Consider the following 15,659-nt stretch of genomic DNA (forward strand, 5'->3'; position numbering starts at 1 on the left):
TTTTAGGACATTGGGATAAAACTTTTACTTTTAATCTATTGTTAAAAAAAACAGTGTTTCTTTTGGAAAAAAATAAACAGTACTGTTCTGCCTTGATTTTCGGTATCCTTCACTGAAATTTGAATTTATACATTCTAGAATGAACTGTTTCCTCTCCTTTAGTCTCTCCCGTTACCTCCCTCCCTTCCCCCTCTCCTTCCCTTGTGTGTTACGAAATTTAAAATGTTGACCATAGACCCTCTCTCATTCCCTCCCCCTCTATAATATCCTCCCTAATCCCCACCCCTTTTTCTCTCTCTCCTTTCCCTCCCTGAGTTGAATAGTATCACTGTTTTCCTAATCTGTTGTCCTTCTTCAGGGAAAGCAGGTCAGTGGGTGTCTATTTGTCTGTGTCCTTCTTATTCTCTTAGATTACCAACATTTTCTTCACTGAAAAAAATCTACCACTAATGAGTGACGCTGAAAATGTGTGAAATTGTGCTTACGGTTTGGTGTATTCTATTGTGTAATTCTAAATGCGATTGTGTGTCTCTTTTGCTCTCTCTTTCCCTCAGCCAATATGTCCAGTCTTTTGGCAGATTAATCTGTGTGTGATTTATTAACTTCCTTTCTGTCCATTGTTCAGTGTGCAGTGTTAATGTGCTGTAATGCTTAGTTAAGCCAGCCAAAATCTGTACTATACTATTAACCCCCTTCTCCCTTGTCTGATCTTGTAGCAGTATCATCTAGTTATTTTAAAGAGGAGTATTGCAATTTTTTTATTTTTGTAATCTATCAGAGTGACTGTGGGCACATCAAAGACTGCCCAGGCAAGAAGCCAAACTCTTATAAAATTCTAAAAAGCCATGCTTTAGATGCTGCCTGAGCATTTCACCAACAGTCCGGGCAAAAAACCAAGTTCTGAATTCTGACAATATGTTTTTTTCTATGTTAGTTAGAACGTAAAATGCTTTTGTTATAGTAGGTCATCTGCATGGCATGTTCGCTGTATGCAACTTCTTTTTGCAGATCTGTTGATAAAGGATGATTTTCCTTTAATTTGTAGTTCTTTTAAAAATGTACATTCCTACCATGGGACCGTACTATAACAGTTTTACTTTACTTCTGCAACAGCTCATATTAGAAATTGCACATTTTTTATATAGTTATTACTGTACTGTATATTTTCTTTCTATATCGCTGTTTTACTATTGCCATATGAATATTCTATTTTAGCATATGTTCACTACAGTTCTTTATCTGCTGTGATTCCTGTAATTCAGTAGTAGTAGTAGTATGGTAGTTTTTTTGCAGGTATTAATGCAATAATACTTTAATTATGCATCCATCCATTTTCTAACTTTTAATACTGCCAGGGCACACCAGGAGTTGAACCCATAGCTTTGGTACTGTAAGGCAACAATGCTTACCTCTGCACCAGCATGCCACCCAGTAATGAATTAATACGGTAGCAAAACTTTACACTGTAAAAACCTGTTTTACACTTTTAATCTTTCTTTCTCCATTTCTGTCTCAATTGGTATGGCTCTTATTCCACAAGTCTCTGTTGTTCTTTTGAAAACAGGTTTTTCAGAATCTACTGTATCTAGCCATCTGTCTCTCTCTCTCTCTCTCTCTGATTTATTTCACGTGTTGCTTGGTTAAGAGAGAGGATAAACTACTGCACATACTGATTTTGTTCTTTGGACATTAGTTGTAGAGATTCATCTTGACAATTTAATTGAAAAGGAACTTTATTAGCATTTGTGTAACATTTGTCAGCAGCGATGTCTATCTTTCCTATTGTTGTCTGCAGCTAACTTGTGGATGTTCAAAAGATCTTTTGCTTTTGTTCATATATATGTGCTAATAAAATAACGGATAATATTGCTAATTTTTCAGAGGATCTCTGAGATGTACCATTTAATAGCTCTGGAGACAGGAGAACAGAAAAAAGTTTAGTCCTAGTCAATTTTTTTCTGTTCTAGTATTTTTTCCATCATGTCTCCGTTTATAAGAATGATTAAATATGACCAAATAGACAGCAGAAGTGACTGTTTTGTGTTTATGAAATGTGATTATACATTTTTGAACATTTGCCAATGCTGAATGTCATTTTTAAGTGTTACAACTGTTTGAATTAATGTTAAAGTGATGTTAGAAAAGGGCAATATTCTTCTCAATATAAATGATCAGTAAATGTTGTTTCTACATTTTAAATCTGTCTGTTGGTCTAAGAATTTTTTTGGGGTATATTTACTGTATGTGATGATAATTGTGCGATGTGATTCTTTGTACATGTGTGTCTCATATTGACACCCATCGATAGGTATATTCTCCATCACTGTTGTTGTGCCCAGTATTTCACATAGTCTCTGCACTGCACTGATACAATATGATTCTGATATGATTCTGATTACCTCAGTTTCATCAGAATGCAGGGCTAGTGTGCTGTGGGGCTGAAAAGTATCAATTCGATTTGTCTATACTTGTTTTGATACTTTTTTCAGTGTGGGCATGGAAGTCCCAGCTCCCGCAGCATCACCCTCGACTCCAGCCAGGAGAAATGGAGAGCCGCAGACCACTGTGGTTGGTCGAACCAAACCATTGCATCGCTTCATCAAGGGAGAGCCTAAGAGCATAGGGGTGAGAGGTGGTGGGGGGCTGGAATAAACAAAAAATACTGTTGATTCTTATAAATCTAAAATGTCAAAACCAGATTATCCTTGCATACAACATTCACTGGCAATGGTATTTAAGACTGCTCCTTTTAGGATGAATGCATGTCATCGCAGGTGATGAAGGTGGGGCTGGAGAGGCCAAAGTGTGCTAGGACAGGCAGTGAGGTGAGCTGGGCCTTCAGGAGGTGGATGGCTTCAGAGCAGGCAGGCGTCCAAACCCAAGGGGCATCCTTCTGCAGTAGCTGATGTAGTGGGGCTGTAGTGGCTGAGTAGTGTGACAGAAACCGGAGATAGTAGGCAGTCATCCCAAGGAAGTAGGCGACCTGAGCTGGTGTGGTAGGCTCTGGGATGCGCTGAAGGGCCTCGATGTTGGATTGCAATGGGGTGAGGCCAGCAGGTATAAGGCGAAAACCCACAATCTCAATTGTGTCAATGGCAAACACACACTTCGTTCCATTGAGGGTGAGGTAGTGGTGGTGATGCACTTTGAACACCCTCTGGAGGCACTCATCATGGCTGGCAAGGGTTGGGCCATGAACCACAATGTCATTGAGGTAGAAGACCACCCCAGGGATTCCGGCGAAGATAGTGGACATCACTTTCTGAAAACAGCTGGGGTGCGGGTTCAATCCAAAGGACACCCTTATGTAGCAGAAAACACCGATGTGTGTGACAACAGCTGTCAAGTTTCGGCTGTCAGGGTGGAGAGAATTCTGGAGGTAGCCCTGTCAAAGTTCCAGTTTTGTGAATACAGTGGAACCGGAAAACTATGAGGTGAGCTCTTCCACTGTGGGGAGGAGGTACTTGTCTGGTATTACAGCTTTGTTCACTGCCTTCAGGTCCACACAGACTCGTGTACAGTACATGTCCCAATTAAGTTACGGTATGTGTCTCTGACTACAATCCATATTAAATACATTTACTGTACTGAATTAATCCCTCTTGTCTTTCTCTTAGATTGCTGTCTTATTCCTGGGTTGTGGACACTTTGTTCTTGGTATTCCTCTGAGAATGGACAATACTGAAAACTCCTCCACCACCTTCAGTACTTTCTGGATGGGTATCATGGTCTGTCTTTCTTTGTGGTACTATACCAAACTTTTGCATTCTACTATTCTGTCTGGCTTTGTAAAATGTTTGCCTGCTATCCTGTTATTTTAATTTTGTTCATTACAAGAGAAAATGTACAGTCTCTAGGGAATGTGCACACCATTTTGTACATCAGAGTATGTATGAACTATACACCATGTGTGTCGGTACTGTCTGTCTGAATGTTGTTAATTTTTCCTCTCCTTGTGTATGTTTTTCTCACACTGTGCAATGGTGCTTATGCAGATTTCCTTTGTCTCATTCAATCTGTTTTTCTTTAGTATATCACTGCAGGTCTTCTCTGCATCTTCTGCGAGAATAAGCCCTCCAAAAAACTGGTGAGTGAGTTAAAAAGTAACAGTCTGTCAACATGATTTTCCATATGTTTGCTTGTCTTCCTGTTTACTTTTTTTCCCCTTTTGAACACCATTAATACTCCTTTGTAACATGGGAACAGCATAACATGAAATAATCAAAAGAGAGGCACATCAAAAACTGAAAGCAACTCAATAATCTCTCAGTTGTATAGATTAGCTCCATCAATCTAAATTTATTTGCTCACATACAATTATTATAATCTTGATTAGGAAAGCAATTAAACTACTTACATGAAATACAAGAATGTTGTTCTTCTGTGTAGGCGAAACCATAGTCAGTTTCAATTGCTGCAGTTGGTAAAATATACAAAGTAGTATACAGCATATACTGTATGGCATAAACAATTTAGACTGTAAACCTTTTGCTCTGAAACTGTAATAGCATAACAACACAATAACATAATCCTGCTGCATTGCAGGATAGGTATTGCTCCTGGTGGAATAGGTACAATATTAGGTATTGCTCTAGGATAGGTATTACTCCTGATGGAAAACAAGTTTTGTCTTTGCTTATGGGATCCTTTTCTTAGGGTCCTCTTTCTACAGTATCTCTTCTTTTGCTCTTGTGTTTTATCTACTTCAGAAAGCTGAATTGTTCACACCTGTAACATAGCAGAGGGATCAGGAGTTTTAATACTGGCAAGTTACTGTAGCAGGTTTGGCAAGTTGTTAGGATAAAATCTAGGGACACGAGCTGTGATCTTAATAATGCTTCTTGTTTTACTTTGTTGAGTGGTTGTCTGCAGCAGAGGAGTGATTACCTATTTCCTGTACATATACTTGAGAAATATGAGACATTTATACAGTATGTGAATTCCATTCCTCCATTTTTCAGAGCAGACAGGGTTCTTTCAATGGATTGTGGTTTTCCTTTATTTGTGCTCAAAATCATGGTCAAAATAGTTTCACTTGAGATTTAGGATTTGTGCCAATAATCATTAGCTAAATTAAAACAAGCTGCTAAGGTGCCTAGTAAGGAATCTGCTACTCTGGAAGGAACTTTATGTCATACAAATCTACAAACGGCACATTGTGCCTGACAGTTTAGTCATTTATTTTTTTATGTTATTAGTGAAATATGGGCATATTCTCCTACATTTAGGAAATGTTCCTGTGATCTTATACTGTTGCTACTTCCACATAATGTTCCCTAGAACATTAATGTTTTGGAATCTATTTGCAAAGCCGTATTTTCCTACAGTTGTTTTTTTTTTTGACAAAGCTATTATGATCATATTTACCAAATGTAGTTGTAGTTGTTGTCCCTCAGTTAAGCCTACATTCTAAAAATACTACTGAATATGACTTCACAATTTTCACGTATCTTTTTATACATATATATGAATAATTAATCTCACCAGAAAGAGTTAACCATACATTTTTGACACTCTCAAGTGAATCAAATTCTCCTGCACATCACATTTATAAATTATCCTGCATATCAATATTTAAATTGCAATCTCTGGTCTAAATGACATACATTTTAGCACTGGTATAAGAATGTAGACATGTATTATGACATTGTAGCAGATCCTTCTACTCAAGTAGCATGGTGTGGAGGACCTACAGTATGCACATGAAACCTCCTATTAAAGCAGTGACTGTGCTGTTCTATTACTGGGGGATAAATGTGGTCGAGGCTAGACCAATCCTGATGTTCCTAACCTTAGTCTGTTCCGTAAAGTTCTGTCCATTCCATTCACTATGTGAAATCATGTTTGTTTTGTACTATATATAGTGTTTTGTCAGTCCAAGTGTACAGTATAACCTCTTTCACTCCCTTTAACTTTCTTCCTAGGTGACAGCTTGCCTTTCTGTGAGCATAGTGTCAATTCTAGGAGGAGCAGCGAATTTCTTTGTTTACATCAGCTCCATAGTAAATCAAGTTTTAGAGTACAATGGGTATTTTTACTTCAACACAACGGAAATTGACCCAGAAGTTGATCGTTGGATGCAAATTCACCTAGTGAGTCTGTTTCTTATTGTAATATCAACAATAACTATAATAATATTTTAATATATATAGGTAATTTTTGTTAATTGGTTTTAAACTTAATTTTAATGTAATTTCTCCCAGTATTATATTTGAGTCAGTTCAAATTGGCTTGTGCAAGGAAACATTTATGAGAATGTATTTGGAAATAATATAAATGGCCAAGGAAAAATAACACAATGGGTTTCAATTACATAAGAGTTGTAAGACCAAAATAGAGACTCTGTACCAATGTGTTTTGTGCCAATGAAATCTAATTTCACAAGAAAATAATTATCAGAGTGTGCTACAAAACAGCTGGACCAGATGATTCCATTGCATTGCATTGAAGAAAAGAGAAAGTGTATGAATATGGTAGTCAAGCAAGCATTTAAATAGGGGAAAACCTGCATTAAGATTATGGTTGTTAAGAAATTTGAGTTTTGATAGCACTCTTTTTGTCTGATGTGGGTTTTCCTTAGAACACAACAGGTACTGTAAGTACTTCAAGTTCAGTTTTTGTCCATCGTATTTAGCATCGTATTTATAGCTTTTACTTTTTCAGCTTTTCAACTTTCTCGATAGTTGGTTTCTTGAGAAAATTCTGAAAGATTTTGCATTGTTTCTCTTGTTGGCAATAGTGTTTAATGTACTATAAATTTGTTAATTCATCAGTGTATATGTTGTGTACTTCATCTCTCTTGATCTCTTTCAGGGTCAGATAATAATTACGGAGGCCATGTTTATGGTTCATTCTGTTGTTGCTGGAATTCTTCTTATTGTAATATCAGCCTTTGCTGGTGCTGCACTGCGCTCCACTAAGACACAGGTCACTATATTTTTATTAATTGTCATTTTTATTATTACTTTTATGAGTATTTATTGCAACAAGTATTGTTAGCATTATTTCCAATAATTAGATATAGAAGATGTACTGTAGCATCATTAGAAGTTAAAACTGAAGCAGCAGTACAGCATCATGTTTAATACCTCCATAAAAAAAAATAATACTGTGTTGTTATTAATGCTACAAATAATAGTACTGCATTTGTCATTGGTATTTATGAAAACAGTACCATATTATATAGGATTTTCTTGTTTTTATATATTTTCTAACATGATTAACAATCTCTTTCCTCTCTTTCTTTTAACAGGCTATTATCAGAATGCACAATCTTCCTTCAGAATAAAATGATAAATATCAATATTTTAAATCTACAGTATCTATGCTGTATGTATTTATCCTGTAACCTAGATTAATAAGAAACACACAAAAGGACACAAGACAATAAAAGAGTGCATGCTGTGTTATGCTGACGCTACAAGTGTACTGTAAGACCAAAAATTTTACCTTGTGCCTTTAACCACAAAACACAAATATCTCACAACTAAAATTGCTATATTCAACCCAGTGCTATATTGTGACATTAAATTGTCAAGAAAAGATTACATTAAATAACATTAAATATTTGAAATAATATCTAGCAGATACTAGGAAGCAGTAAACTCCTAATTTGCCTTGCAAAAGTATTTACCTCTTCCAATAAAGTTACATTTTATAAAATTGCAAAGGATGTATGCACATCCTTAATCAAAATGTGAATGCTCTTGTGAAAAACTCTTAAAACTAATCGCTTTACTTGGTGAAAGAAGTTAGATGCCAAGTAATTCTAATAATATAAACTCCCATACATATTTCAACCATTTGCTGTTTGGGTTACCTTTGAACATTCCAGTCAGAGGAAAAGCTCAGTGGAAGTGTGAGATGCTTACCAGAAATGTGGCATGTCATTGGCTATCATGAATATGTTGTTACACACCATACCAAAGTAGGGTATTGTGCAAACACAAAAAAAAGAGAACAGAGATATGACAAGAGGCATAATAGCAGAATACGTTTGTAAAAGAAAGTGTTACATTGTATTGTATTCTTAATTTTTCATAAACTTTTATATTGAACTGTTACAGTATATTAATTTTAAAATTCAATAAAAAAAATTAAATAACAAAATCTCAAGTGTTTTTATTTGAATAGTATATATACTGTGATAGATAATGTGCATTGTAAGGCATGACTATGCCTCTGTTTCTTCTGTTTGTTTTCTTATCTTCCACCTGCCCAAGATGGCAGAGCGCAGATCCCAGGCGATTTGAGAGGTCCAGTAATCAGTGGAGCAGGATCAGCTGCTCAGCCTTCTCCAGACAGAATAAATAGAACTCCGAGCAGAAAAGAAGAAGGTGATGAGCATGACAAGACTAAGGATAAATGCTGCTGGATGGTTCCAGCATCTGCCCTGGAAAGGATGCATCTGTCACCTACCGTATCTGCAGGCTACCTACTGTATGTTTTCCAGTGTGAGATCTTCACCTGCTGCAGTGAAAGAAGCTTACAGTATTTCTCAGTTAGGCAGCTGGAAGAGCCAAGGCTGCTATTGTGAAAAGCTGCTACTTTCTCCAGAATGGACTATTCCCAGCTAGAATCTGGAAGAGCTTTTATTTCCCACAGCTCAGGGCTGTTTATTTTCTTTTCTCTGGAAGAACCCTATTTTTCACAATACAAGGCTGTTAACATTGTCCCAATGTTCAGCTGGAAGAGGCCTATTTTGGGCTACTGTAAATTATATTATTACAAAAGGCTTTATTTTTAAAGTGTGTGGCGTGGTGTGTCACAATACTTACTGTATATACATATAATACTTTGTATTTTTTTTACTTGAATATTTATATAAACTGCATATGTGCAATATACTGTACACACTAATGTTCCTGCACTTTTAACTACAGTGATGTTAATGGTTGTGGTTAATATTTTAATACAAAATGATTTGCATTTGTACATCTTATCATGGCTGGGCATTCTACTGAAGCAATGAAAGGTATGCACTTTGCTGAAGGGCACAAAAACAATGCTCCACCCAGGACAGCATTCCAATTAAATGTTAGAGCCCTTAACCTGGCTGTCTTATAGGGTTTTGATTATAGCAGCTGTGTTTTACATTCAGTTTGAACTCAGCTCAACATGTTTTCAAGAAATGATCATGTTAAATTGTCAGAATAGTTACATATGAACTAAAACCGTATTCTGCACTATTGTTTTGTGTTTAGGATCCATTCTTGAGTCATATAGGGAGGATGAACGATAAATGCAAAAAGGTTTTACACAATTGGATCTTTATGATACAAACTGCTTTATAAACTGGCCAGTGTCCATTGTTCAATCAAACATTACTGCCTCTCTGCAGGATCCAGAAAGTCCAGATTCAGAGCTCATAGATATTCAAGTCCCAGCAGGCCATAATGGGATACTTCCATCATGATAGTATGTAAATCACCCATAAATTCTCCAAAATACAACTTAATTTTTCATGTACAGGGAAAATACCGCATAGCAAGTTATATTTCACTAAAAATGTCACTAAAATAGTTCTCAGATGTATTTAACCAGTTTTGAATGACTACTATTTTTCCACGACTGTAACTACTTATCACTTCAGAAATATTTGCTCTTTAGTTTTAGTAGAATTGTTTTATTAATTTAAAAGATCAAAAATGATAAATTCTTCCTCTTAATCTCTAATTCCTGATTTGCAATGCATACTTTATAAACGAAGATCAGCAGTTTGCCTTTAATTTATGCTGTTTTGCTAAAAACATTTTTTTTTCATTATAAAGGGGATATAGGCATCTGCCATAACAATAAAAAACAGCAGAGGGAGCCATTATTCCAGAAATAGGCTGAAAACGCTCAGATGTCTTTGCTTAGTTTGCTACTGGTTACAGGGTAGCATGGTGGTGCAGTGATTAGCATTGTGGTCTTGCAGCACTGGGGCATGGACATGTATGTTGTGTTTTTGCTGTGTTTGCATGGGTTTCCTCCTGGTGCTCGGATTTCCTCCTACATCCGAAAACATACTGATAGGTTAATTGGCGTCTGGAAAAATAGGCCCTAGGTGTGAATGTGGTTGTGTCTTTGTGTCCAGGGTAAAACGAAGAGGGTTATAAAATGAAAATTTAAAATTGCCTATTGAACTTTATATTTGACTAATGGACCTCAATCAGGTCCATTAATAAATGTCACAAAGTGATATTTACAAAAAATTCAGGAAGACACGTTCCTTGAGCTTAAACAGAAGAAGACTTTCCACTTAGGAGCATTCTTATCCTATCCTTGTGCCCAGTGCTTGATGGGATTGGCTCTGGCTCCTCTGTGACCTTTAATTGGAAGAAGTGGTTGGAAAATAGATGGAAGGTACTGGTTACCTTTAACCAAAATCAATTATTTCATTCATTTTAATTATTATACTGTATTATTATTCTGTATTTCAGAATCTCTATTTATATACTTATTCATGCAACACAAATAGTAGCATTACATCATTTACATTGTTTGTACATCATAATATTCAAAACATGCAGCACATCAGGTTAAACCATTCTTTACTGAATGACATGGTTGGAAATATTAAGCATAGCTATCCCAGTTCAAAAAGGAACATTTGCTTATAACATTTAAGTGAGTTGTGTAGTAATAAGAAGTTGTAACAACAACTTTTCAACTTTGAAAGGGTTTTTTAAAAACTAATTTAATAATTTAATAATTTAACTAATTTAACTAATTTAAAAATCCTTATGAAACCTAATCTTAGCCTTTCTTTAAGATGTGAATGTTTATGTTAATTTATTGTTGTTTTCTGCATTTACATATACAGTACGTGTTTGTTTTGAAACCGTTTGCCAGACTATCAGGTGACTTTTGACATAAGGAGATCCAATGCAAGATATGTTATATTGTATGTACATAGGCTATATACTGTAGTATACATATTGAAAATATACATATGTGTGTGTACTGTAGAGTACATTGGTGATAAAAAACAGGCTGAAATATTAGATTGTGCCATGTTTTATTACATTCAGTCTTGAGAAATAATTTGAGATATATGTTTATAACAGAGCATATACAATTGCAAATAATCAATTACAACAAGTAATGGCAATGGTACAGACCACATAGAACAGAAAATGAGAAATAGACAGCTACAGACAGCTAAATCCCTCTTTAATATACTGTACAACCATCTGATTGGTTACATAGGAACACTAGAAGATTACAAAAGAGAAAATGCCATTGTACCCTGGTGCTTGTGTTCTCTTTAACAGGAAATACAAATTTAGAAAACAGCTCTTGCATCCAGTGGTGACTATGTCTGTTTAGGAGTTCATCTAAACTAATGCAGTAGCATGTTTATTGCTTGCTATGCTTATAATGACAATTTGCTGTATACAGTACCTAAACTGAAAAATAGATATTTCAGAATGTTTCACTTAAAATATACCACAGGAAAATACTTAAATGTAAAATGAAAATGAGTTTTTGTATTCCCATGCACAGACATTCAACCTGAAATCCCTTTTCAAGTTGAATGTTTTTTTTTGTTTTTGTTTATGACTGACTGAATCCCATTAAATAAGAAGCATAAAGACTAATAAAAATACAATAACTATATATCCAGTGTGTATGCGTACTGTATACAGTATGTGTCATCTGGCTCATAGAGTTTCATCTATTCTCAAAAGAAAACATCAATATTTCCTTTTCATATAATTCTCCTATATCATAAATGTTAAGTAATTAGCAGCACCAAATGTCACTTTGAGATTTTAATTTGCTATGCCATAATTTCAGTAGCAAGGCTTTACTTAAAATGTTTTTAAAAGTTCAGTAATCATTCATAGCCCCAAGAACAATACAATAAATATTTCTATTCTACAAAGCATTTCTTAGACCCAAAGAGAACTTCCTCATATGCTATAAAAACCACATGAAAATAAAGTTCAAAAGAAAACTATGCCTTTTCATGAGCATAATGCTGTGCTTTGTTTTTCAACAGTTACAGTAAATGTTCTGAGAAGATGCAAGATTACATAACATTCTTCAGCCTAAACCCCAATCAACAAGCTTGTGCTAAAACACCTCAGAATGAAAGGAAACAAAACTAGACTGTTACAGTCACACAGTATATGGGGGATCACCATTTTTTTGCATGACAACGTTTTATGAAGTGCTAGATTATTTTTTTCTGCTTAATACTTTATCTCTTGTTTTCCTTGTCCACTTTGAAGTTCCCTGATGAATGTCAGAAATCTTAAAACATCTCTAAAACATTAAGCTGTTCAACATTTTCTCTGAGGGAGCGGGAAGTGTTATATTTCATGTAATCATGTGCTAAAAAGCCTTCATACCAAAATAAAGAAGCAATTACAATACTCACACAGCTAAGCAACATCAATACTGTACCGTACTTATTTAAAGCACCTTAGAAAATAACTAGTTTGTTCTTATGGTAAATGAGGCCTGCAAACTGGTTTTTGGTGGAAGCTTAACCCTGGTGTCCTGGTTAAATTCCACTTCAGGCTTGCTTAATTTGGTTTATCTGTATTTCCACCTTAACTCAAATGATAAGATTCATAATAAAAAATAAATGTGACTGGACTATGTGTTGAAATTGACCTTTGAATCTGACCTTGTCCTTTGAATTAATCTAATATACAATATAATTGATACAAATGGAATTTCTGAAAAACAAATGCATTATGTCTGACTAATCTCCTACTACAAGTCAATGTACAAATGGTTACCTGTTACCAAACCATCAGATGATACTATGATCAAAACTAAAACAACAGCTTTACAGTTTTCCACTGCTTAATATAAAACCATAGTAAAAACAAGCTGATAAATGAGTACAAAGTCAACTACTATTTTCTTCTACAACAGTGTGCCTCCTTGTACTCTACAAGGATGAGCTCAGACAGTAAACCTGTTTTTTAGACAGCATGAGCAAAGAGCCTACACAAAGGCTGCCTATTGAAAACCTCATTTGGTTTTCACAGTGTCCAGATAAGATTTATTAAATAAAGGTACCAAAAAAACAATTCTCAAGGTCTGTATGTCAGACATTAAATTCACACTTTCTCTGTTAAAAGCAAATCCAACTAGCCTTCTTAAGTGAAATGCTGAGTAACAAAATCTAAAGTTAGCAAGCAAAAAGGTAACATTAGGTAATGTGCGTGATCTGGAGACAGTTTTGCTTTCACCAGAAATCGCTATGAAAATACGTTAAATCGTTAAAAATAACCAATACGTTTTAATTTTGTTATAAAACATTATTGAAAGCAACACTTGGGTATCATGCAGCTTTCATACAAAATGATTAAGTGAAATTTTTGAAATGGTGTTTTATATTTGGACCAAGATACTCACTTATAGTTTTTGTGTAAATAAGATTTCAAAATGTAGTCCCAATATCAGGCAGTCAGAAATCAGACTAAACTACTAAATTATAGTTTACTTGAGCCTCTTCATTTTGTCTTTGGAAGGGAATTGTGTGCATGGCTCTTTCTGCTGTATTTGTAAACAGATAGCAAACTCCAGGGCACCTGATAAACTGCCCATCTGCTGCAGGCCAACATCAAATTAGTAGTTCATGAGGAATAAAGGCACCTATGAATTACAGGTAGATGTGTTTCAGGATGTTTATTGCATACAGTACTTAGGCATGGTGAGATTTGGCTACCCTATTTGGCTGATGGCCAGCCCCCTGGTCATAGGATGAGGAATCTAGGACTCCTATGCAGAGAGAGGAGGAGGCCACAAAACGGCCACAAAAATGGAGATGGGTTGGAGGAGGGATGTGTGTGCTGAAATCAAGAAGAGGAGTTTGCTCATAATATATTAATCAGAACTGACATCGAAAACGATTATGATTTAGAAGAGCTTGAGTGAAAAGTTACTTGGATGTCGTCATCCCTCCTTGTCATAAGTTGATTTTTAAAATAAAAACTGTGTTTGAGAGAGAGGCATATAGTACACTATATTTCATTACAACACAGCAAGATGCATTTATTTGGCACTGTCTGGAGAATCTAAGCTTGAGTAATGACAGCCTACAGTGAATCCTAATTCAGAATGCAGCTGTTTAATATATTTCTTTGGCATCTACCTAAGAGGCTAAGGGCATTTCAGGTATTGCCTGTGAAAAGATTAAGTTAAAGGAGAAAAATGTTTTCACTTACTGCCTGTGGTAGCCTGGAAGTTCACAAAAGGAATGGTATATACAGTACAGTATGTATAAACATTATACAGGTATGTATGTACAGTAGATGTATGATACAGGAAATATTGATAGTTCCAATTTCCAAGCTATCTTAGAACAAGAAAAAAAACAAAAAAATTGTATGCTCTTTACTACTGTGTATCAAACACACTCCATACATACCAAACATATAGGTTTTAGATTTTATTTGGGAACTTCAGGATTTTTTTAAAGTTGGAAAGAATGAAATATTTAATTTCAACAGTACAGTTACCCCCACTTAAAAAGTGTTCACTTTTTAACCACTGACTCATAGGAAATGAACATGTCTTGTTCGTGTATCTCAGTTCTGACTGTTAGACTGAAACTAAACATGATTGGGAAAAAGTGTTACAAGGGGAAAAAATGCATCATTAATGCCAACTCATTCCAACAATACAGAGATCTGGACTAGACTTCAGTTGCTTTTTGAAGTGCTACATTAAAATTGAAATAGATCCTCAACTTAATATTAATACTTTTGCACTGCCCAAGCTTGTGATTGCCTTGCCCCAATCTTCTATAAGTATACCACGGAAAAAAAACAACAAATTATTTTACAACTAACAGAAGATTGAATCTAGCAAAATTCAAACAACCAGATGAACTGTAACAGCTCATAGTCTCAAATTACATTCTTCAAACCCTGTGCCTCTATTGGCTCCAAGCTTGCAGGCTCCTGAGTTTCGATGATTTCTTATCAGCTGCCCTGGTCTCACTCTGCATTGCCTCGGTATGTCACGTTCGTGAAGGTGGAGGTCGCTCCTTTGTACAAGGGGTTGTTTGCCTAGAACAAAACAAAGGGTTATTTTACACTACTGGAATTGCTGAGTGGGCAATGTGGGGAGCGTAGTGGTTAGCATTGCTGGGGTCCTGGGCTCAGTTCCCAACCTGGAGTGCTGATTGCATGGAGTTTGTATGTTCTTCTCATGTGTGTATGGGTTTCCTTCCACCGTCCAAAGCCAAACTGGCAGGTAATTGGCGTCTGGGGAAATTGGCCGTGGTTTACATGTCTGTGTCTGTGTGTGCCCTGTGATGGACTGGCATCCCATCCAGGGCATAACCAGTCTTGCGTCAGCTGCTTGCCAGGATAGGCTCTGGCTCCCCCATGACTCTCTGAAGTTTTGGCAAGCTGCATGCAGACAAGTAGTTGGAAAGCTGGTGTGTGAGGGAATTCCGGAGATTGACTCTCATTCTGTTTCTTCCTGGTAAAGTTAACAGTGGGGACAGTGCCAACATCAAAGCAGAACAAATTTACTCTTTGAATCGCCTGATATATCTAGACCAAGCTACAGTATAGTGCTCTTTGTCGCTATAATGTATGAGTGAAGAGTATTTCAATTGTTTGTTAAGAGGCTGTCTAATTCAAGTAAAACTCAGTGCAGGAGAAATGATGTAAGAATGATCTGATTAGGATATCCTGACC

At 35.9% G+C, this 15,659-nt stretch overlaps 2 protein-coding genes across 2 annotated transcripts in view; one reads left to right on the plus strand and one right to left on the minus strand.

The window, feature by feature from the left end:
* The first annotated feature begins 223 nt into the window (after positions 1-223).
* Positions 224-8,109, plus strand: LOC148638560 (uncharacterized). The gene is made up of 7 exons (XM_088622816.1): positions 224-367; positions 2,490-2,625; positions 3,618-3,728; positions 4,031-4,087; positions 5,925-6,092; positions 6,814-6,927; positions 7,253-8,109. Exons 2-7 carry the CDS (start codon positions 2,497-2,499, stop codon positions 7,286-7,288), a joined length of 615 nt encoding a protein of 204 aa, XP_088478942.1. The 5' UTR covers positions 224-367; positions 2,490-2,496; the 3' UTR covers positions 7,289-8,109.
* Positions 8,110-10,985: 2,876 nt separating this feature from the next.
* The window catches only part of itgb3a (integrin beta 3a), a 43,497-nt gene continuing 38,823 nt past the window's right edge, over positions 10,986-15,659 (minus strand). Inside the window, exon 15 of the mRNA XM_088622574.1 lies at positions 10,986-15,020. Coding sequence (XP_088478700.1) covers positions 14,949-15,020 — 72 coding nt within the window. The 3' untranslated portion in view covers positions 10,986-14,948. The remainder of the gene's footprint in view (positions 15,021-15,659) is intronic.

The sequence above is a fragment of the Lepisosteus platostomus genome, chromosome 28, assembly GCF_059453375.1.
Source record: "Lepisosteus platostomus isolate fLepPlt1 chromosome 28, fLepPlt1.hap1, whole genome shotgun sequence".
Taxonomy (NCBI): Eukaryota; Metazoa; Chordata; class Actinopteri; order Semionotiformes; family Lepisosteidae; genus Lepisosteus; species Lepisosteus platostomus.

Coding starts and splice junctions, on each gene's coding strand:
- LOC148638560 (XM_088622816.1), top strand. CDS start 2,497: ATGGAAGTCCCAGCTCCCGCAGCATCACCCTCGACTCCAGCCAGGAGA. Junction 3,729..4,030: donor CTTTCTGGATGGGTATCATG/GTCTGTCTTTCT, acceptor GTTTTTCTTTAG/TATATCACTGCAGGTCTTCT. Junction 6,928..7,252: donor TGCGCTCCACTAAGACACAG/GTCACTATATTT, acceptor TTCTTTTAACAG/GCTATTATCAGAATGCACAA.